Source organism: Chroicocephalus ridibundus, chromosome 17 (assembly GCF_963924245.1).
Source record: "Chroicocephalus ridibundus chromosome 17, bChrRid1.1, whole genome shotgun sequence".
Taxonomy (NCBI): domain Eukaryota; kingdom Metazoa; phylum Chordata; class Aves; order Charadriiformes; family Laridae; genus Chroicocephalus; species Chroicocephalus ridibundus.
This window is the reverse complement of record NC_086300.1, coordinates 3,458,050-3,480,453: the sequence shown is the minus strand read 5'-3', so window position 1 is coordinate 3,480,453 and position 22,404 is coordinate 3,458,050. Positions and strand designations below refer to the sequence as shown.

Below are 22,404 nucleotides of genomic sequence, written 5' to 3'. Positions count from 1 at the left end.
TAAACTGGTCAGGATCATATTCCACTGGGAACAAAGCTGCTTTGCCAGTGGGAGCCAGAGAATGGCCTCGCTGACCTTGCAGGTCTTGTCCACCTCCTCCCAGTGGAAGCCTGTAGCGTACGTTGCCCATTGCATGACATCCTCCATGATCCACATGAACAATCAATTCAGGCAGATGCTTGTGTTTCCCACAGAGCATTTTGCTTAAATCATTGCAGAACAACAAAGGCGGAAATAAGCGGGGCTGGAGGTCATCAATGAAAGGAGAATAGAGAAATCAGTGACAGAAATTTCCATGAAACAGCAAGCTCAGGATGGTGTCTATCCATACACAGTTATCGGCACCATCCCTGCTGCGCATCTCCAGCTGCTCTCCAGATGTGTCAAACATTAAGCTGAGCAATGCCTTGGCTGCTGGGGAGGATGATGTCAGTCATACACGTCTCAACAGATCTGCATTGCAGTCACCTGGCGGGAGGGAAGTGTCTTCTGACCTCACCTCTCTTCTGGACTCCTCTAATGTAAGCGTGTCCGAGTGAGCCTGCCTCTGCGGAGCAAATCCTGTGTCAGACACCTGCCCGGGCAGAGGGACTGTGCAACGCAAGTGCCTTTTCTCTTGGGTGACTGTAAGTGGAGCAGAGAGCAGGTGCTGAGATGACAGCATTCAAATTTTATCATGAATCTCCTCTTCTCTTGAGACAGCAAAGGGGTGGTTGGACACATGTGGCTGTGCAGAGACACCCACAGGGTGGAAAAGGCAGATGGCCTGAAAGTCCTTTTTATAGCCTATACAACGTGGCACAAACATTTCTCACACCTAAACCCACGTAAAGTATTTTGTAGTCCTTTGCTAAGAAATTAAAAAATATCTGAGGTATAAAAACAAGCGCATTCCCCCAAATCCCGCTCCTGAATACGCCACGCTCCTGGAAGAACAGCATTCCTGGCTCTGCTCGGGGTCAGGTTATGGGCCGCAGCCAGCAGGGAGGGGGGCCGGGGCGAAGGGAGGGTGGCGCCCTGGCTCTGAAGCGGAGCGGCAGGGCTGAGCCCTGGCTCTGAAGCGGAGCGGCAGCAGCAGCTCGCCTGATCCCTGGCGGCGGAGCAGCGCGGAGCAGCGCGGAGCGGGGGCGGCAGAGCCGGGAGAGGCTGCGGGCGCCGCTGGCCCCCCCCAGCGCCGGCAAAGTGTGCGGGCAGGGACGGGTGACAGCAGGTTCCTGGCTGATGTGCGCCAGGGCAGGGAGAGGCTGATGGCAGCAGCACAGTCCTTCCCTGGGGTCGTGCCAGGCCCGCCGGGGCCCTCGTCCCAGGCCGTGATTTCTCCCCCGTTGCACAAACCCCCCGGGGAACCCCCGGCCCCGCAGCGCTGCCGCCCCCGGCCCCCCCCGAGGGTCTCGGCTCAGCGGCAGGAATCAAACCCCCTGAAGTGAGAGAGGGTTTCTCCTCGAAACTGAAATCCTGAGATTTTGGCACCCGAGTTTTCACTTTCTAACTGCCATCGGCACTGGCATCTCCCTCCTGCCACCACAGGAGGAAAGAGCAACCTGGAGCACTTGTGAAAATATTTATACTGGTTTGTTTAGTTTTTTTGTTTGTTTGTTTGCGTTTGTTTGGTTTTTTTCAGAGAAAAGAGAAATTGAACGTGTTTGCCTGAGGACAAAGAGCAAACTCGGTAGTTTATCCAGCTTGTACCGAGACTCAAGCAAAAGTTTTTCATGAGCACCGTATTTGATTTCAGATAAAACTTCAAAGGAGGTGTATAATAAATTATCGTGACATACAAACGGTGCCTGTGCCAGAGAACAAGGAAATGGAGAAAGTCCCTGGTAAACACCGGCAGACGAGACATCTCGGTACTTCCAGATCTCTCCATAAGGTGTCAGAAGTTCTTAACTGGTGGATCCACAGGAAAGGCGGAGCGGGGGGTGTCCTGCTGCCCAGTGCCTGGGCTGGCACAGCCCCCTCCTGCTGCCGCTCTCCCGTTACCGCAGCCCGAGGGACTGGGACCAGCTACTCCGCTTAGAATGGGAATTACATTTTACTAAGAGGCCAGGAGCTGCAGATAAGTTTGGCTAATACCATCTATAGCTAAATGGAAGTTGATGCTATACTATACGACAAAAGTACAATCATATGTGATTAAAATAATACTATATAAAAATATAATGCTCCATAATATACAGTAATTTCAGACCTGTCCTCTGGCACACAGGGAGTCGCGATTGGTGCGCTGCAGTGGGGTGGGGAAGGGGAAGCGTTCCCTCTTGCTGCTGCCCGTCTCCACGCCCACCATGCTGAGCCACGCAGACACGTTTTGCGTTTCACCTGGGACACTGGGCCATTGCGTTTCATCCAGGGACAGGCGGAGAGGACAGCACAGGCCCCGCGCCTCGTCTGCAGCTCGCTCTCTAGAGGGCACCCGGCTCTCACCCACGCTGCTGCAGGGTGCCCAGGCCCGAGGCAGCAGCAAACCCAGCTCTGATGGCTTGGGTAATCTCTTCCAACAGGAACACCCAGCTAAACAGATGAAGCAGCGTCTGCGGTATGCGCTGGGGAGCTCCTGCTAGCTGAGAACACGGAAACAAGCTATCAGCCCTGACATCTGGCTCCAGCTCGCTCACCTGTATTCAGCGTTCACATTCGTAGGGAGGTTGACACGACCCGATTCTGGCGTGGGACTATTGCAGGAGGCAACGCAGGCCTCCTCCCCACCTCTTTGAAGACCCCCCCAACTGCCTTCTCCTGTGTGTACCTGCACAGAATGGACGCCAGGCTGAAACTCGCTGCACCGATTTGCCAATGCTTGTTTATTGTTTTCGAACGGCACTGGAATATTTTGCCTCATGTCATTAGGCAGGAGACAGGGACACCCAGGCTCTCCGTAGGGGCTGGAACTGCATTACCATGACCCCTCGCTGACAAAGGCCTTGCCAATGAAGTAGCATCAGCTGAGACCCCAGAGAGTCAGGTCTGCAAGCGGCTGTTTACACCCAAAATGACAAAGTTCCCAACCAAAGGGTTTGTACTCTAAAAGTCTCTTACAGCTCTGACTCACCTAATTACTGTTCTTATCATAATCACCATCGTTCCATTGGGTGGTGGATCTTTTGAAGGTGCCCTTTAATGTTTCATCAGTACTAGTCTCTGCAATAACGAATGAGTAACAGATCAAGTATAATGTATGCAAGAACTATTTTTTTCCTGAAGGAGAGATGTTTGCTGGATTGGAAACTACTGACCACCCGTACACGGAGGGCAGCGGGTCCCCCAGTGCTGCCGTCCGCTTTTCACTGACCGGGGGTGAATGTCCTGTGTTAGCGCTGTCAGAGGCAACGAGGAGGACACGTTCCAGGGATATTCCCATGACCACACATCTCCAGGGGTGCGCAGATGCCAAGACTTATACACTGTCTTGCAGAAGACTGCAGGAGAGATGGGGACTTTCTTACTTCGAAACAGATATTTTAAGAACCTTCACTTAAAAAAAAAAGCCTGAGTATGTTTTGGCATGCAGAAAATGATCATATGCAGATGGTTTTCATCGAATTTCACTCACTGCTTTATTTTATGAGATGTGGCCATAAATACACACAGGAAGAAAGAAACAGAATGCACAATACGTCCTGTGTACTGCTCCACTAAGTAACGCTAAAAATGTGTGAAGCTGTTCCCACGGGGCACCGGGGGTTCACGACAGTTGTACAAACTGCTGTGGGACAAACCAAAGTCCACTGGTTGAGTGTCCCACTGCCAGGAGAAGAATGGGGCACAGGTTATTGACACAACTATTTCGAATCACAAAAACACATTCAGAGAAAATGAAACTTTTCACTGGAAGTAGTTGGTATTGACAACACCAAATGTTTCTGGAGGGAATGGCTGCCAGGCACGGACAGCTGAGTTAGTGGGAAAAAAAAGATTCCAAAGCACAGTGTGCCCTCATGACAGAGCACACAATTGGGAATCGCTAGGTAGGAATTACTACTTTTTTTCTTAGAACTCTCAGTTAATTAAAACAATTGATCCCTAATATGTTTCAACTAATCTGAATCAACTTTTCTGAGATTTTTCAGTTTTCAAACATCTAGCTTTTTATCGGGATAAGAAAAAAAACCCCCGTCATTTAAATTTTAGCAGAGGGGAAACAGTTCCCTGCTAAGTGTCAGGCAGCTGAACCGCGGCGGCAGGAAGAGCTGCGCGCACCCTCAGAAGGAGAACAGCGCTCTCCCTCCAACACGGGCATACTTCAGGGGCTGGGTTTCTTCTTTACTATGGAGAAATATTGTTCTATGGGATTATCTGGGGATAATAAAATTGCTTGATGATTATATAATGGAAGTTAGTTTATAATGTATTATTATGAGAATGAGTCATATTCCCCAGAGAGATTTGCTACAGTTTCTCTCTGTGTACCCACATAAGCAAATTGAATTTTCCCGACAAGAGCTGACCAGCGGTAGGAGGGGTGGAAGGGGGTTCGCCACCATTGAGGCACAGAAAAAGGCTGGTAACAGCCCAGTCGCACCCCCCCGAAATGTGCAGTTTCTCCCAAACGCACCAGTGCAAAGGAGGCTGTAAACGCAGAGCTCAGAAAAGGTGGTGCCACGGGAGCTGACAGGAGCTTGCGTGTGCTCAGCCCACACCCCCATCCCCGTGCCATCACCCCGGCCCACCAGGGAGGCCATTTCAGCCTCTCCCCACGCTGCTGCCACCCACTCCCCGAAGGAAAAGGGCTCCATTCTCTCCGCTTTCAGCCAGCGCACGTCTGTGTTACCGTGGAGCACATGGTAATTCTGCCATTTAAACGCAGCGGGTGAATTCATGCCCACGCTGGGTGAGCCTCTCAGGCTTAAATAGTCCACCACCCTCTTCCGGGCAGGAGCTCCTAACAGTTTCACCACGGGAAAAGGGAAGAGGCCTCATAGCAAACAACTATGGTGTCATCTGCCCCCAGGGCATCTTCCTCCTCCTCCTCCACCCCCTCCTATCTTGGCTGTGACCTGAAGCTTGTCAATCATGCAAGGGCAGGTTTTCCTGAATGCCATCAGTCTCTTAGCTTTGAGGGTACACTGTGACTGTCTGCTCTCTGTTAGCTACGCCTAGTGCAAAAAAAAAAAAAAATCTGTTTCAAAAACAAGTCCTGTGTTTTAAATATCACCTTGCAGATCAATTCACACTTTTTTTTATACCACTGTGAGAGGCACAGATGATCGCAGCTTCTCTGGAGCAGCCTTTCAGAGGTGTCTCAAGCAGAAAAGAATCTGAAAGAGCAACTTAATACTCATACCCACCGCTCCTGGGACTTGACCTGGATACCTGCGAGCAGCCAGGGCCGAGGATGCACAACACAGAGCCTGTAAGAGACATTCACTGCTGAGAAATGAAGACTCCCGCCCTGTCACAGCGTTCAGCCTGAGCACGGCCATAGCTGCCTCTCAGCCCCTGCTTCTTGCAGCAACTGGAGCCTTCTCAGCTTTTTTCATCTGCCCACGATTGAGAACTGCCCTCGGTGTGGTCAGGAGATATGTCCGTGCCTGTTTCCAGCACTGGGAAGCCCACTGAGGTGGGCAAGGAGAGGAAAGTGAATTCAGATGCTCAGCTGGTTATGAGCATCCCATCCCGGAGCGATGCCCGGCAGTTTTGAGTCTGGGTGACGCCAGGGGAAGCCCCACGGCTCCTTGTGCTGCGGGCACTGGCCGCAGGGTGGGATGGCAAAGGGCACACCGACCCAGGGTGGATGTGCCCTGATGTGTTTGTGGAGCAGCAGCTTGATGCTGCAATATGCAGCACCAGCCCGAGATTTCCTCATGTTTCACCGTCCCGTTTCACAGGCACTACTGGGGTCCTTGTAGTCTTTCCAGTTTATTGAAATCTCTCTTCTGTTAAGGTTTTCCCAGCCCTCCAGGTTCTCTTCTGCAGCTTTATCTCTCGATTTGGCTGGAAACATTATCTAAGATCATCTAGTTAGCTCAGTATGCTTGTAAATGCCTGGACAGTCCTATGAGACATAATTGCAGAGAAAACTACCATGTCATAAAACTGCTTCCATCTTACAGCAAACTTGGAAATACAACATTCCTTTCAGGAGCCATTTGTTCCGTAACTTCTATCCCTGATCCTGGCCAGTCATTTCCAGATACACTGAATCCATCAGGCTTCTTCAGCTAATCTTCACTCTTGAGGTATGTTGCCTGCATGAATTCTAAGGTAAAAACAGCAATAACTCTTCCTTTCATGCCTTAAACATGAAGCTGTGAAGTATGTTGCACATGAGCATCCTCACTGATACTCAAACTACCCAGGCATGGGTTTTTTTGTGAACAGAAGACATGAGGCTTCGTCCACCTGAAAGGAATGACTCATACAAAAGATGTAATAAACACCTTTCCAGAAAAAAAAAGCAAAACCCAAACCTTACCCTTCTGCAGAATTATACAGAACAGCATAGAAACGTATCCATGGCCTTAAAACATTGGTGTCAGCAACTGGAAGCCAACAGTTAAATAGAACGTAACCCAATGGTTTCATGAGCCAAAGCAGCTGTTAGTATAGGAGAGAATTTCACGCGCTTCAAGAGAAAGGGATTTCTCAACGGAACGAGCTAGAATCATGACCAAGTTTTGTAGCGAACCATTTAAATTTCTGCAAGCCTGAGAAGGCCTTGTGTCCCGGGACATGTCAGAAATGAAGGCCAGCAGAAGAAACTTCAGGCGTGTCCTCCTGTGTGGGAGAGGGTGTGCTGGGAGGGGTGTTTATAAAAAGATGTTTCCACAAACACTTGCTATGAGCCATAACAAACAAACCTCTAAATTGGCAACAACCAATATCCCGAAGGCTGAGGGAGCCAAGAATAACACAGAAATCAATACCGGAAGCCGGCTATCACACAACCAGTTCAGCCTACAGGGAGCGACGGTAACAGAGCGCGTTTTGCCGAGGATGCTGTGACGGGAAGGAGGGCAGGCGAGGGGCAGGCGGGAAAGAAATGTCAAATGTTTGAGGCTCAGGTTGCTGTAAGAGCTCAGAAGACGGATGCTCAGCTGCGCTGCTGTGTGCAGACACAATCTTAAAAGAAGAAGATGCAAAATAGCAAATATTTCCTACGTTTGGTCATGCTGCGTCCATGAATGGAAAACTAAACTGAAGGGAAAATACTATTTTGATGTACAGCTTATTGACTTAATCCCCAAATCAGGAACTTAACCTTTCTCCTCTGAGTAAGTACGTTTGTATTTGCACTGCAGAAGGAAAACGTCCTGATTGACATTCTGAAGTCCCTACAGGAATGAGAGCATTATCTCCCATATTCACAGACACGTCAAGAGAGACCAGCCCAGAGCCGGGATGCCCTCCCAGGTCTCTCAGCCATCCTGTAACTGCATCTGGTCTGAGCACATGAAGAGTTATTCCCCGCAACAACCTGGCACACTTCCTTTCCTTACAGTCTTACACAGAGCTATTTTCCAGTTGTCACACAATTTTTCATAATTAAATTGTTACTTATAAAACATAATTGTAGATGTATATTTGCCAATGTTCACTAAGTTTTTATGAGAAATTCCAAAGATGTCAGAGTGGTTCGGTGTACCTACAAAATACATCCTGTGATATGGTTTCAGAAAGCATAAAGCAATAAAGGAGTGAAAATAAGGAGCGTACAGCATAAGATAACCATAAACCAGAACCTATTAAAATATCACTTAAGTATTAAAAAATCAGCTTGACAAATATCTGAGAGGGGAAAGACCACGAGGAACGACTGTATTAAAAGAGAGACAGTACCATTCATTACTGCCCCATATGATGACAGTTTATTGTTGTGCTGAGACGTGAACCAGATGAGGTGAGTGGGATGAGTTTAATGCAGGTGACTGTAAGTCAGTGGACTAGATCATGGAAAAGATCTACCTAATTCAGAGCCACCCAATAGAAATTACATGTTTTGTGTTAATAAACAAACGGTCGTGAACACTTTGAGTATGGGTTAAGCTTCCTGATACTGTCAAACATCTCCCTTTGGCAAATTACCCTTGGCGTAAAAACTTCGGCTGGCACGTGTACACGGATGGAAGGTACTCCCTTGGCGGCGACACCCACTATCTCAGCTATAAATGCAGACCAGGCAGGGTGGAAGTTGGAGCTATGATTCCAGAACAACTGTAGGACCAGATTTGAGTTTTAACCTGAATAGTTTGCTGCCGCCACTATGAGCTGTGGCTCCAAACAGACCTCGAAAAGCTGCCTGCGAGGGAGCAGCGGTGGCAGTGCTAGCAGTGGTGGGGGTGGAGGGGGCAGCAAGTATTCCTCTGCCTCCTCAAGAAGAATCACTTCTAGGTCAAGCGGTGGTGGCAGGATGTCTGGCAGCAGTTGTGGCGGAGGAAGTTCCAGGAGCTGCCATGGTGGGGGAGCCGGCGGTGGTAGCTATGGGAAGATGAGGCGCAGCAGTTACGGAGGAGGAATGAGCAGCGGTAGTTGTGGAGGAGGAATGAGTGGGGGTTATTATGGAGGGGGAATGAGTGGGGGTTATTATGGAGGGGGAATGAGCGGCGGTGGTTATGGAGGGGGAATGGGCTGTGGCAGTACGGGAGCAGGCTTTGGGTCAGGTGGGAGTGGGTTTGGTGGTGGTTACAGAGGAAGCTTTGGTGGAGGTGGTGGTGGTTTCAGTGGTGGCGGCTTTGGTGGTGGCGGCTTTCACGGAGGGAATGTGGGAATTCTCTCCAACGACGAAAAGCTGACCATGCAGAGCCTCAATGAACGCCTGGCTTCTTACCTGAATACGGTCAGAAATTTGGAAAAGGAAAATGCTCAGCTTGAACAATTAATCAGGGAGTGGTACCAGAAGCAAGGTCCTACTGGTTCAAAGGACTACAGCCACTATTATGGAAAAATTGAAGAACTTCAAAATCAGGTAGGATGTTCTTTGTTAGAGAAGCTTAAGCATTGACAGATTTTTTGTGATTGAGCAGAATGTTTGAGGCACCCAGCACAGATACTTCCAACGTTATTAAGTATCTCTCTGAAAGTGCCTCTTACAGTTCTGCCTTCCGTGCGTGCATCCAACTGCCTCCAACTAGGGGTGGAGAAACGATGCCCAGCCCCTCTAGTACACCCCACAGACCGTTTGCTGGCAGTGACTGCAGACTCTCAGAATGCCTGTAGTGGCTTTTAGAGTGTAGGAAAAACAGCAACAATTACGCTCTGGGATGTGCGCTGCCTGACGTTTGAGCACGGCATGGAGCGTGAGACAGAGCTACGGTGGTGACGCCAAGCCTCTTGACAGGACTCTTGAACTCACAAAACAGCTTTTATCATTGTGGTGCTATTTTCACACAGGTACCTCTTTGTTTTGCACCGTAGATGGCCTTTTCAGGCCTCTGTATGTAGAAAATGCAGTTTCCCGCAGACACCGGGGAATTCTAACAAGATCGCATTCCTGTTTCTGTCGCTTGTGCAAACCTGAGAGATTCACAGGGAAAATCTTCCTCAGCATATCGTCTTCTCTTCTAGCTTGTGACTGCAGCTGTGGAAACCAACAGGGTACTTTTGGACCTGGATAACACAAGGATGACTGCAGAAGACTTCAGGATAAAGTAAATATAAATTATATATTCCTCTTTTCCAGGCACTCACTTCCTTTCTCCTACTTTCCTCAACTAAGTTTCTTAAATTCATGCTACGGCTCCTCCTGGTTCCACGGCAGCACAACTGAAATAATTTGTAAGACGTAAAAATTCTTCATTATTTCTATAATGATCTTCAATGGGAATAATACCAATGACTGTGGAGTCAAAGCTTAAAAAAAGCTTTATTTTTAAGGAAAGAAAAATTGTGATTTTCTCTCACTGAAAGTCAGATGAACCAGACAGAGGAAACCTGCACAAAGTCTCAGTAAGAAGAGACAAGGAAAAAGACCACAGAATACATTTTAATATTAAGGTTTAATATTAATATTAAACTTTAAGTAGTGGCTGCTGATTTCATAATTCTGCTGGTTGAGAGATGCTATGTGCTACTAAGTACAGACCCAAAAGCAGACACTGAGATACTGGAATACGTGAACCTTTTCGTAAATAAGGTCAGTAGGAGAAGGGTGAGAAGCCAAGACCAAGGCTGACCTTTCTGCACTGTCCTTGGCACAGGTACGAGACGGAATACGGTCTCCGGCAGAATGTGGAGGCTGACATTAATAGCTTGCGACCCTTGTTGGATAATCTGACTCTGAGCAGGTCTGACCTGGAAATGCAATTTGAGTCTCTAAAGGAGGAGATGATTGACCTCAAGAAGAACCACGAGGAGGTACGACCAGCTCCTTGAACTGCAAACCGCAGAGGAACACAAGAACTTTTGTGGTATGGGACATGTGGGCAGGTTTCCCAGGTAACATCCTCTGCACTAAATAGTCTTCCTGCTCTCCCAGTGCGCGGCAGCTCAGCCAGGCGCCCCCGAGACAGGCTGGCTGCCGGGCCCAGGCTCTCCCCTGAGCACAGTCCCCCCCAACAAGGAGGACTGGGGAGTCAAGGCCAAATAACTGCAACAAGAAAAAACCCCCAACATACGTATATATGTTGTTGAAAGGATCCAGGATGGTTTATGACGTCAGAGCAAGTGAACTGACTTCAAAACTCTTTCGCAAATTAATGTCACCTTTTTTGTTTATTCGCCTTCGCCCTGGGTTTTCTCTGCAGGAAATGAAAGTGCTGCAAACCCAGTCCAATGGTGATGTGAACGTGGAGGTGAATGCTGCTCCAGGAGAGGATCTGATGAAAAAACTGAATGATATGAGACAAGAATATGAAAATATTATTAAGAAAAACCGTGAAGAGGTTGAAAGGTGGTATGAAACCAAGGTAAATGGTTACAATTTGAATGTTCCCAAAACAATACCAACTTTGGTAAGAACTTCCTGTAGATGAATTGCATTTTGAACAACAGCATCCATTGCTTTTAGGATATAATTGTTGAATCCCTTTGATTAAAATAAAGGAAATCACAAGTGGGCTGGCACTGCACTGGCAGAGCTATATGAGCACATTTAAACAGCCCCCATACTATAAGTGGCCCTGGCTCGACTTGTTGTGTTGCCAGATGCTTCCACAATAAACTACCATGCCGACATTGTAAGGAGAACCCAAAAACTCCGATTCTGTATGTTGATTTTTCAGATGGAGGAAGTGAGTCAACAAGTCCACTCAAGTGGCCAGGAAGTGGAGTCAAGCAACCAACAGATCTCTGCGCTGAGACGTGACTATCAGAGCCTGGAAATCGAGCTGCAGTCGCAAATCAGCATGGTAGGTAACGACTGCTTCTGATCCTCTGGTACACAAAGGACATGTGAGTTGCTGGAATGACAGGCGATCAGCGACAGCCAGCACTCCCTTTAATGAAGATGCTTGGCACATCTGACACCATGTAAAATTTTTCTCGTCTGGGGCATAGGAATGATCTAATCCTGCCACTTTTCCATAATGTGCCACATTGCCATAAACACTGTATTATTTCTTTCATTGTCAGTTACAATCCTTGCAATCCAACTTGGAAGACACGGAACGCCGCTACAACATGCAGCTGCAGCAGATCCAGGCTATGATCGGCCCCTTGGAGGAGGAGTTGGCCAGCATCCGCTGCGAGATGGAGAGTCAGAACGAAGAGTACAAGATGCTCCTGGGCATCAAGACCCGCCTGGAGCAGGAGATTGCTCAGTACCGGGCTCTGCTTGAGGAAGGGCAGCATGGTATTAGGTACGTACATTCAGATTAATTAACATGCCATCTATGTGAGCAGATGAAAGCAATACTTATATTAGGAACTAGTGCAGTTGATTTATCATCAACATATTTACTACAATCACAAGAATTCATACAAAATCTAAACCTTAGCTGGCAGCGTACAAAGCTGTATTATTCTATACTTATCGTGAACTGGGCAAAAACATTTAGAAAAGTATTTAGAACTATAATATGCTGTTTCTTCTCCTAAGTACAATCAGAAAGTGCAGTTATATATGCAAATGAAAGGTAAGCAAGAAAATAACTGTCTTTTATAAATACTCAAGGTACATATTTTGAAAGACATCTAAAGCCATTCGTTATCTTTCTTTTTCATCTTCTGTGCAGATCAGTTAATTGGTCCTTAATTAGGATAGTTTAAAATCAGTTTTCCAGGACATGGTTCACACCGTAGTACATTCTCAGTCATAGGAGGGAGTCAGAAAGTGGCCTTGACGCAGCCCATGGGATGCCAGACACGGGTCATGTTGCTATAAATCTTACAAACGCCCTTTCTCCTTACAGCACCTCGCAGGGAGGAGCTGGTGGGGGATCCTCAGGAGGAGGAGGTCATGGAGGAACCAGCTGGTCTTCCGGAAGAGGAAGCAGTGGAGGAGGAAGTAGCTGGTCCTCAGGTGGAGGCAGCAGCGGAGGAAAAATTGGAGGTTCCTATGGAAGAAGTTCCTCTTCCGGAAGCGGAGGAGGAGGAACAGGAGGTGGATCCTGTGGTAAAACTTCAGGTGGAGGAGGTGGCAGCGGTGGAGGAGAAGGGGGCAAATCCTGCCTCTCCCACTCTTCATCTTCCCACTCCCACTCTGGCAAGTCTTGTGAAAGCCAAGGTAAAAATTGGAATAAAAGAGTACATCTTTCCCTTAACTTTTTTCTCTGAATAGTAGGAAAGGATATGACAATTATGTGAACAATATGACTTATGTGGAAATCTGGAGATATTTTGGCTATTTTTCCCAATCATGTTTTAAGTCCACTCTGACATTTGTTCTTACACAGTAATGTACCAACATGGTAGTGTTTTCACAAGTGTCTCGAATGAAGGGGATGTTATGAAGAGTTATATCAGTGGATGTGTTGAAAGAAGAAATGAAGGGGGAAATGGAAAAATACTGCCCAATCCAAAGCGTACAGGGAACCAGAGAAGTCAGTAGTTTTGGAATGAAGCCAAATATTAGAAATGTAACTGGTATTAAGGGGGAAAATGGTTAAAGCAAGGTAAAATAGTTGGAACACTCATGACATTTAAAATATAAAGGGTATTCGCTGCAAAATCCTGAAGTAGCAGAAGATGGGAAGTAACCAAAAGGTCTTTTCCATGTCTGATTTCATGGCTGTGATTCCAGGAGGTGCTGAAAACATGAAGCTCTGCCTGGAAGGGAATAAAACACTGGACAGAGGAGCAACAATGGAGGAAGTGTCTGAAGCCATAAAAACGATGAGACTGGGTAAGGTCTCAGGTCCTGACAGCACTGCAGACAAATGCCTGAAAATGTTGAAAGTGAACAGGAAGTTATAATTTTTAGAAAGATTCTCTCCCACTTCTGATCTTTAAAAAAAAATACGGAAAATGATCCTGCTTTGAGGCTTCCGTTTATTCCTTCTTATCAGGGAAGTAACAGGGATATTAATCTTCCTTAAAAAATGTAGTCTGTCTCACAAACATGCTGATTTCCATCACAGACTGACAGTTGGGCATGAAAGTATTGGCTGGAGACCAAAAGGCCTGAAGCCATTGGTACAGAAAGTAAGAATATCGTACACAGACTCTCTTGATGCTGAAAACAAAGGCAGTGAATTCACAAGGCTTTTGTGTAATGAGTGAGATTTTTAGGTAAGATTTGGTGTAGATGAGATCTACTGTTTAAAAATAATAGGCTTGCAAACTCCTCTGTAAAAATTTACTCCTTTGATCAAACACTCTACCTGACTTGCAACAGTCTTGGGTATACTAATGCTTGGTAGACAAGATTAATATATATTATGCACCATCCTACTTTAACTTTTACAAAGTTGTCGTAAATACCCCTACACACATCAATACAGATTCTAAGTTCACCTGTATTTGATTTATATTAAGTCTGACACTGTTCTAACCTTTCCAAAATGATGGGAAAAAATCTAGTCCGCTGAGAACTGCACAGTCCATAGTTATGAAGTAACAAAAAGATTAAAAATGCTGAATGAGGTAACGCTTCTTCAAAGAAATTCTTGCTTCCCTTCATCTTTCAACAGGGAGTTTTAGGAAGTCTGAGGACTGATTGGCAAAACCAGCATCTTCCACTGCGGGACCTTCCCAGTGGGCCACTGGACCGAGCAAGACGGTACCAGCGTGGCCGCTCACGCCTCTGCGAAGAGCAAGAGCAAACACTTCTTCAAGTTACTCAACGCTGTTCACTCCAGGGGCTCATCAGAACTCTCTGGATGGGCTACCTGCTTCTTTTCCATCCGCATTTCTGTGCCTAATCACTGTTACCTCAGTTAATCTCTACCGTGATTGGTGTTCTTGGGGGGGGAAGGAAAAAAAACCCCTCAAACAAAATAAATGCTAATAAATCTTTGCTTCTCTCTGATGCAACCAGAAAGCCATGTCTGGGAGAAATTTCCTTTAGCAGACGTTTTTGTTTGAATCAGTTATAAATATCAAGCCCCACCTGTGGGATACACAATAACATGGCAGATTATGCCTAAAACCCAAAGGTTGGCAGCGACATATTCACCATTTGAGACTAACTGGGCAAAACCTTGAAGAACACACTATGGGTACAAGGCCCTGGTGGCCCCTGCAATGGGAACACTAACAGTCACAAAACCTGCTCGTTTCTGCTATTAACTTCTATCAGGGAAGGAGGAAGCGGGTTTCGGGAACTGACTATTCCCTAGAAAGCTTCTTAAAAAAAATCTTCCTAGTAGTCACTAAAATGCATCCTGAAACTTTTTGATCATGGAATGTAAAGTCAGCGATTTTCAGCTCCCAGTGCCAAATCACCCTGAGTGCAGAGCTCAAATCAGGTACAATTCATTATCCAAAACGAACACATTTTGAATACTGCCTGCTTGGGTACAGACTGGATAACAAATGGATGAAAGTTCAGTCGCAGGATATCTCTACTTCATGACAGTAGTTACCTGTACCGTAAAATAAATTCATAAAGCTGGAGTGTGAGCCAAATTGCATACATGTGCTCATACGGAAGAAGGAATTCACAGGCTAGCTCTGCTGATCAGCGCCATGCCTGGCTGTCGGGTAGCTGTACGGTATTTCCACTTCAGGGCATTTCTCGGGTCTAACTATGGACAAGTACGCATTTTACAAAGCAGACTGACAAACTATTCATGTTCAGGGTGTGATTTGACAAAGCCCAGAGGTAGGTTGAGAGGAGAAAAAAAAAAAGATACCCCAGAGAAAAGATTCCCAAAGGAATTTTAAGGGTTGCCCACAGACCACACAGTAGAGGGACTGCTCACAGGGGTAAGGCTGCGAATGCCCTAAAAGACAGAGACCGAACTGCTCCTCTTTGTTTGAATTACAGCGTGTTTCCCTTCGTTATGCCCTGGGCAGGTGCTAATTGGCCAGAGGGTTCCCCATGGCCATGCTGTAGCCCTCACGGTGCTTCTCCCTTCTGTTGAGGCTAACAAAAGTGAGGGGTCTGCGTAACTCCTCCGGGCTGAGCTGCTGCAATGACCTGTACGGGGAGTTTCACTGAGGATCATTCAGAGGGTTTCTCGCATGACACCTGTTCACTGCTACATTCTTTATCCCTCGCGCTTCTCCACTCATCCACTAACACAAAGGGAACCAGACAGGAGTATCACTGAGATAAGTTTGGCTCTCCCTGTTTTACCGTCATGAGTTCTGTTTTTTCACGCCGAGGAAGGCATCACCCACTGCAGAAGGTTGAGAAACAGATTGAGTGGGAGACCGTGGGAACGGGAATGCTGAACGCCTGAGTTCCAAGCAGATCCGTGCCAGTGATTCACTGCATCGCCTTATGCAGGCTCTCAGCCAATGTCATTAGTATTTGAAAAGAAAAAAAATCTAGGAAGAATTCTTTTTTTCTGACCAGTGTCTCTATGGGGGCCTGAGGGACTGGCTGATCTTCATGATGGGCTACTTTGCACATAAGCATGGCCTGATATCCCTGACCTGACAGGTGAAGCGGCAGCGCTGATGGAGGAGCCGTCTGTGCTGGAGCTTGCCGTTCTGCACCACCCCAGCAGCTCCGGGGACCACTGCGTCCTGCCCTTCTTTCCAAAAACATAACTCACTTTTAGTACTATTACTGCCAGTTATCAAATTATCTGGCATCTATGCATCAGACCTTGCAGAAGTTCTGCTGAAACAAGTCCTTGTGAGAGCAAAGCAGAAGGAAACTTGGAGAGCTGGAGGTGTGGGAAGGGGAACGCACAGGGCAGTGGGGCAGCCCCGTACGAGAAACCAGAAACCGGTCCCGCAGTACAAACATGGCAACGTTAGACTGCAACGTGGTGTGATGTGCTGCGCCAGTCTGCTGCTGATTTACATGCTTACATTGATATGTTATAATCACGCACAGCAGTAAGTAAAAATTTCCAAGCTGTTAGCAAAAATAATATAATATTACTACTACTACTTTTACTACTCTGTGTTCTTCCTTAATTAAAATCAGTACCTTTCTTAACAAGGTGTTCTTATAATGTTCCTTGCATGAAATGAGTCTGCATCTACAATGCAAATAAACTCCATAATAAAGTCCATTTGCTACATGTTACAGTATGTGACAAAATAAATACAAACCACCAATAAACCTAAAAAAATACCTACGTAATCATGGCATTAGTGCTCATTACAGACAAAATGAAGACTGAATTTAGAGGGTTTCTTACCGTACCCTGGAAGAAAGTGCCAGCTTAATTATTCTATCCTTTTTCCATTTTGTATATACAAAATCTGCATCTATGTTATCACTAGCATTTGCTTACTGAGAGAGCAGGCTTGTAATAATAAAGATGCAAAAAAACTTCTGTGGAGGAACAGAGCTAGGAAACCAAAACTATTGCAAAGCAGGAGTAAGAAATACAAATACTGTCGTATCGGCTGTCAAAGCTCAGGGCATGCTTAAAGTAGGGCTCCGGTGATAGTAGGAGTAGTGAGGAGAACCTTGCACCTTTTATTTGCAGCATTTTGTCAGGCATTAATCAGCATAATAAGCTTTAATTTTATGAGCACAAAATGTTGCAATTTGGATACTTATCTGGTGTTCCAATTAGTGCTCTGAGAAGAAAATTGCGGTACGTGTTGGAACAAGACCTTCAGAACCACCTTGGGCAAAAATAAATGTGCACACACAGTCCTGTGTGTTTGGCTTTGGTACTCCCAGAGCAATTCATTTGTCCATTTGAAGGCATGGGTGTAATTTCAAAATTGCCTATGCATATCTTCTGCTGATCTCTCGTTTGTTTAGCATTACTTGTCAGACCTATCAATTGTCAAATGCTACACGGGCTTTATTTATGGGCTAGAGAATTCGTACAGCCCACTCTGCCATTTCACCGTGCTGTTGGGGGGGAAGGAAGAAATGGAGCAAATCCCTCTAGAGCCCACCCGTCTCAACACCAATGTCTTAGTGGGGTTTCTTCACTCCTATGAGGGGGTAAGACAGGTTGCTTAGACAGTCATTTGCTTAAAGTGCTGGGTTTTTTTGTGATAATAATTCTCGATGTGGACAGTCAAGCAGGGGCCAGATCCCCGCGGCAGCTGGCATCAACAGGATTGAGCTACACTTGGACTAGCTGAAGTCCAGAGCTCTGATTCCCAAATCCTGGTTCGGGGGGTATTTAACCACCTTGAATTATTGCATTCACTAAACCTTTCTTTTTGACTAACAACTTCTCTAGGCTGCTTCTGCACTTGCTCAGACCAGGCTGAGGCTCGGGGGAGCAGGTGCCAGCTCCTGTCCACGTCCCACGGGCCAGCAGAGCCCACGCGGGCTGCCCCGAAGGGAGTCAGTGCCCCGCAGAGCAGCTGTGGATGCCCACGCCTGGAGGGAAGCTGAGGCTGCTTATCCCAAAGGGACCAAGGCACCAAAGCTCTAGAGAGGCAGGAGACCGTGTCGGCAGATGCTCTCATCGTGCCCTCCAGCTGCTCTCAGCACTATGAAAAACGCTGTTCCATTTTGGTACCAACAAAAAAAATTATTCCAATCAAATTCCCTTCACCCTGTAGGAGATTTGGGGAATCGCAGAGGGACAACACTCTTATTCTGGCTCAGAAAGTGACAGAAATGGTCACTGGCAGCTGATGGGCAGAAATCAGCAGCATGTAAACTGCCTGGCAGCTGTAGGGCAAAAACGCCTTGACCCATGGCTGTCACATCCAAATGACAAAAATGCTGTGTACATCTTCAGGATGCGAGGAACAGGCACTCTCCCATCACCTACGTGCACGAAAGATCCAAGTTATCTCGCACAAAAGTGTTCGCTTGGAGAGCACCAGAGGTTTTAAACTTCACAGGCAAGCTCACTGCTGCCTTCACAGTCCTTGTTTCCTTTGCTGGGTCTAATCTAAATTTCTTTGGAAATTACTGTGATTTCACTAGAATACTATGAGATGAAGTAGGAATGAAGAGCGAGCACAGACTCAGAGGTGAAAAACAGATCCTCGCTTCTTACAAAAAGTTCTGCTAAGAGTGATTGGAAGAGATTATTAAATAGATCAAGAGAATAAAGTGTAGCACTTGCCTGAGCCGTGGCATCAGAATGACAATGAATTAAGGGGAAATGTTTTAATTTTTCAGTGCACAGACATAAAAGTGAGAATACTTTTCCTCCAGGTCTGTTCTGAATGCAGCAGCTCCAGCCTGTTGAAAAACTCTCCCAGTTCTGCTAAAACACCCAGCAGCGTGGGCTGCCCACAGTTTTGTCTTCATTCTGATGCTAGGCAGGCACTTCTTTGATACCTATCACACAGGCCGGATTAAAAGGAAAACAATAACAGAGAGCGAGTGAAAGAATGTCGGCTGTGCTTGAAGTGTGGCATGTGCTGAGCTGAACAAGGAGCAGCACACGGTGTCAAAACACGGGGAGCCTCTGCAGGCGCAGGGCTGCAGCTGTGGTAACGCACGTCCCTGTTGGGTCTCCTCTGGAAACAGCCACGTGATATGGCATACTGGTGCTGTGTCAGCGCAGACCCATCAATGCTTAAACTGTGCATCGTAGATAGGAAAGAGATGGGAAAAGGTCCTAAAATTGCCCGTTCCTTTTAGGTACTTCCGTAAATTATAAACTTGACATCATCCACACAACACATTAGCGGAAAGCATCAGAGAACAGAAATTTTTGAAGGCTCTTTAAATGAGCTCAGAAAGGAAAAATGAATCCTGTTGACAGAATGGATCTTCTCTGGTTTGTAAATATTTGCACAGTTAAATATTTAATAATCAGTAAATTAAAATGTGCCAGGAGGGAATTCATTGTATGCAAATTTACAAGAGGATGAAGTACTCATAGTTCACCTGTGTTTTTTGGGTCCCTTTGTATTATAGTCCAAAGAGACGTATGACATTTTTGAGAACACAGTGACTGTGAAAGAAACAAAATAGCACAAGGGAAAACTTCCAGCTGTTAAGAATACGGCATATCCTAATAGCCAGCAGGATTGCTATAAAATGCACTAAGATTGAACTAGTAACAAAAGTGAAATAATAGCAACACTAAAGACAAAGAAGGAACATCCTATGAGCATGTGACTTAAAAGCTGCCAAAGACCTAAAGGCAAAGTCTTTTATTTGTGTTCCTTCTTTATATATAAGTAGTGGTAATAATACAGAAATAAAATGAAATGTGGAGGCTGCCGAAATTCTCCACCCTCAATGGCCTGACTCTTTCTTTTCTTTCATGGCTTTTATTTTTTAAAGTATCCTCCCAGCATACAATAAGATATGCCCTTATCACAAGAACCTTCCAGTATAGACAAGTCCCTACTGTGAACAAGTCCATGTAGAAAAACACAACCTATAAATAAAACAGAAAACAATGTAGGTTCTCAGAAAGTACATAAACAGACTAAGAGACTCTTTTGGCAAATGTTTTTAGTTTTGTTTTAGTAATTCCACAGAATTTTTGCTCATTATCACTAACAAACCCATAGATCGTTCTAGCTTGTCTATGAAAAGCACCTCTAAGGAGCACCACCGGAATCGCCGATGGAAATTTGAATGTAATAATCAGTTTTACTTACCGTAGCAGAATTTGTGAAAAAGGCCCCCCATTGACCAAAACGACATTACCCAGACACAAAGGCAAAACAACACTAAAAAGAAAAAACATTTTGCCTATAGTAAACTACATTGTTCAGCACCAATAACAGAACACACAGAAGCACAGAAACTGTGTTTATGCTGCTGAGGTGACACTACCATTCTCCAGCTGGGAATCAAGGAGGAATTATCCCATCATCAAGCTGTTTGGCATCTTTCATCATCTTTGAGCCACTGAGTATATCAAATAGCAAGATAAAATCAGAGAGCTTTTGAAAGAGATTGCATAAGCAGCAATAAAGCAACGCTGGCAAAAGCACCGTGCAAAGGACAGGACAATGGATTCAGTCAGAAAATGTTAAATAATCCTTAATTTAACATAAAAAGACCAGAAGTTAAGAGGCAGAAATACGGTTTGTAAAAGAATTGTGCACATGGAGACTGACAGCAGAGTGCAATAAACAGCAGCAACATTCAACCGACTTCCCAGGAGAGCTCTGGCAAGGAAGGGCTGCGCTGCGCTGCCGTCCAGGGGAGGCCTTTTGGAAGATGCTGAGAAAAGGACAGCAGACAAGAAATAAGTTGCTCAGGTGTGTCCTCCTTTGTTCCCTGCACCTGAGCTTCAGGGGGAGATCGCTAAATTTCATAAATACCTTACAGTCACTAGAGGATCAGTAACCAAGCAGAGAGGAGGAAAGGCAATGGAGACACTTCAGTAACACAGAACAGAACTGTCACTGGAACAACGTCCACTTTCTCCCCAGCAAACCGAGCGCGGGGTCCATCGGCAGCCAGACCACAAGCGCTGACGGTTCTGCTGTTCGCACCGAGCGGCTGTTTGCATGAATGCAGTCTCTGCTGTATTAAAGAACAAGATGTGGATTTCTCACAAAAGCTTGCAGTGTGAGAACAGAGCTACGTGGATGCTGAGGAAACAAGATTTTGCCTGTGAACCCAGGGAAAGACAAAACATGATAACGCCAGCGTATTTTTGTAGATGTCAGTACCTGGGACCCAAGTCAGTCAGCACTGTCTGCCCAAACTCAGAGTCCTCTTAGAGATTTTTCAGAAACATGCAATTCTGCCTTCAGATACTCCGCTTTAGCGTCAAATCTAACACTTGAGGATGGAAACCATTTACAAGTCCATCTTGGGCAAACTTCTGGGGATCGGTGCAAGACCGAACTATGGTGGAATTTCTTTTGTGGTCTCAACAGTCTGGTTTCAACTGATTTATGCAAAAAGCCTTTCAGCTTTTCTCTCAGGATGCTGTTTTAGAGTCTCAAGGATCTCTGCATTAAGCGCAGTATATATAATTACCACCTGTAATATATGACACAGTAACAATAGAGAGAATGAGCAATTTAATATTATACCATAAAAGGTCTGCCCACACAGTAGTTTATAGGTCATTGTCTGCATTAATACAGCTTCTAATTGTGCTCCAATTGACTTTATAATACAATTAAAGTATCCTTAGTCTTTCTACTATTTTAGATCAACAGCTCTTTGGTGAAAAAAAATCCAATATTTTTTTTTCTCTTTGATTTCTAGGACTTTGCTATCTGGTGTGCTGTATTATCACTTTCTTCACAAAGGAAGGATTTTGATTTTTAAATAAGCATCCCACTGCATGGAGTGAAACAGACTTCTCAATAAATACATACGTTCTCTAAGTGATGGCGGGGATACACAAGTTGGACAATGAAAATACACAAGCTGTACAGTCCTATTAATAAAATTCTTGCACTATCATGTGTAGTGAGAAGAAGAATATAAGCAGTGTAGAAGATCTTAGATGCACAAAATATGAAAGAACAAAAGAGAACAACAGTCTTTGACAACAGCAGCTACAAAAATCTTAGCAAAGAACATAGATTAATAATTGAACAAATAAATGCATAGTCCAACATGAGGGATTTGGGCCTCAACTTCTTTCTTTTGTGGAAGAACCGAGAACACAAAGTCTCTCTGTATAGTTCCATCAGGTACACATTATCTCAGCATTAGCTTCAACAAGATCCTGTATAAAGCAGCTTTGCCATCGTAAAGCAGGTCCAGGCTGCATGAGGCAAAAGACCACCTAGTCCAGGAAAAGGTAAATGACAAGAATGCCACCCAAAAGAAATGAAATGTTCGGTCTTAAACAAACAGCATAAACCCAGCAATGGGGTAGATTGCCTGAGATATCAGCACAAAAATATTGTTCAGCAAATTATTCTTGGCACAAACAACAAGGTTGGTAAATGCCCTGGGAGAAGGAAACACCCTGGTGGTGACACCCAGTGTCAAAAGTATAAATAGGGAGAGCAAGGGATGAAAATTTGCAGTCCTGAATCTTATCAGGCTGTGCACCTAAATTTGGGATTGTGGTTAGACTCTTCCCTGCTGTCACT

General features: G+C 45.6%; 1 protein-coding gene across 1 annotated transcript; it reads left to right on the top strand.

Moving 5' to 3' along the window:
• The first annotated feature begins 8,203 nt into the window (after window positions 1-8,203).
• On the top strand, window positions 8,204-14,032 carry LOC134524629 (keratin, type I cytoskeletal 13-like). Its single transcript, XM_063354815.1, has 10 exons — window positions 8,204-8,495; window positions 8,550-8,905; window positions 9,505-9,587; window positions 10,137-10,293; window positions 10,683-10,844; window positions 11,160-11,285; window positions 11,509-11,735; window positions 12,288-12,601; window positions 13,118-13,219; window positions 14,007-14,032. The coding sequence occupies exons 1-10, from the start codon at window positions 8,204-8,206 to the stop codon at window positions 14,030-14,032; spliced, it is 1,845 nt and encodes a 614-aa protein (XP_063210885.1).
• The last annotated feature ends 8,372 nt before the right edge of the window (window positions 14,033-22,404 follow it).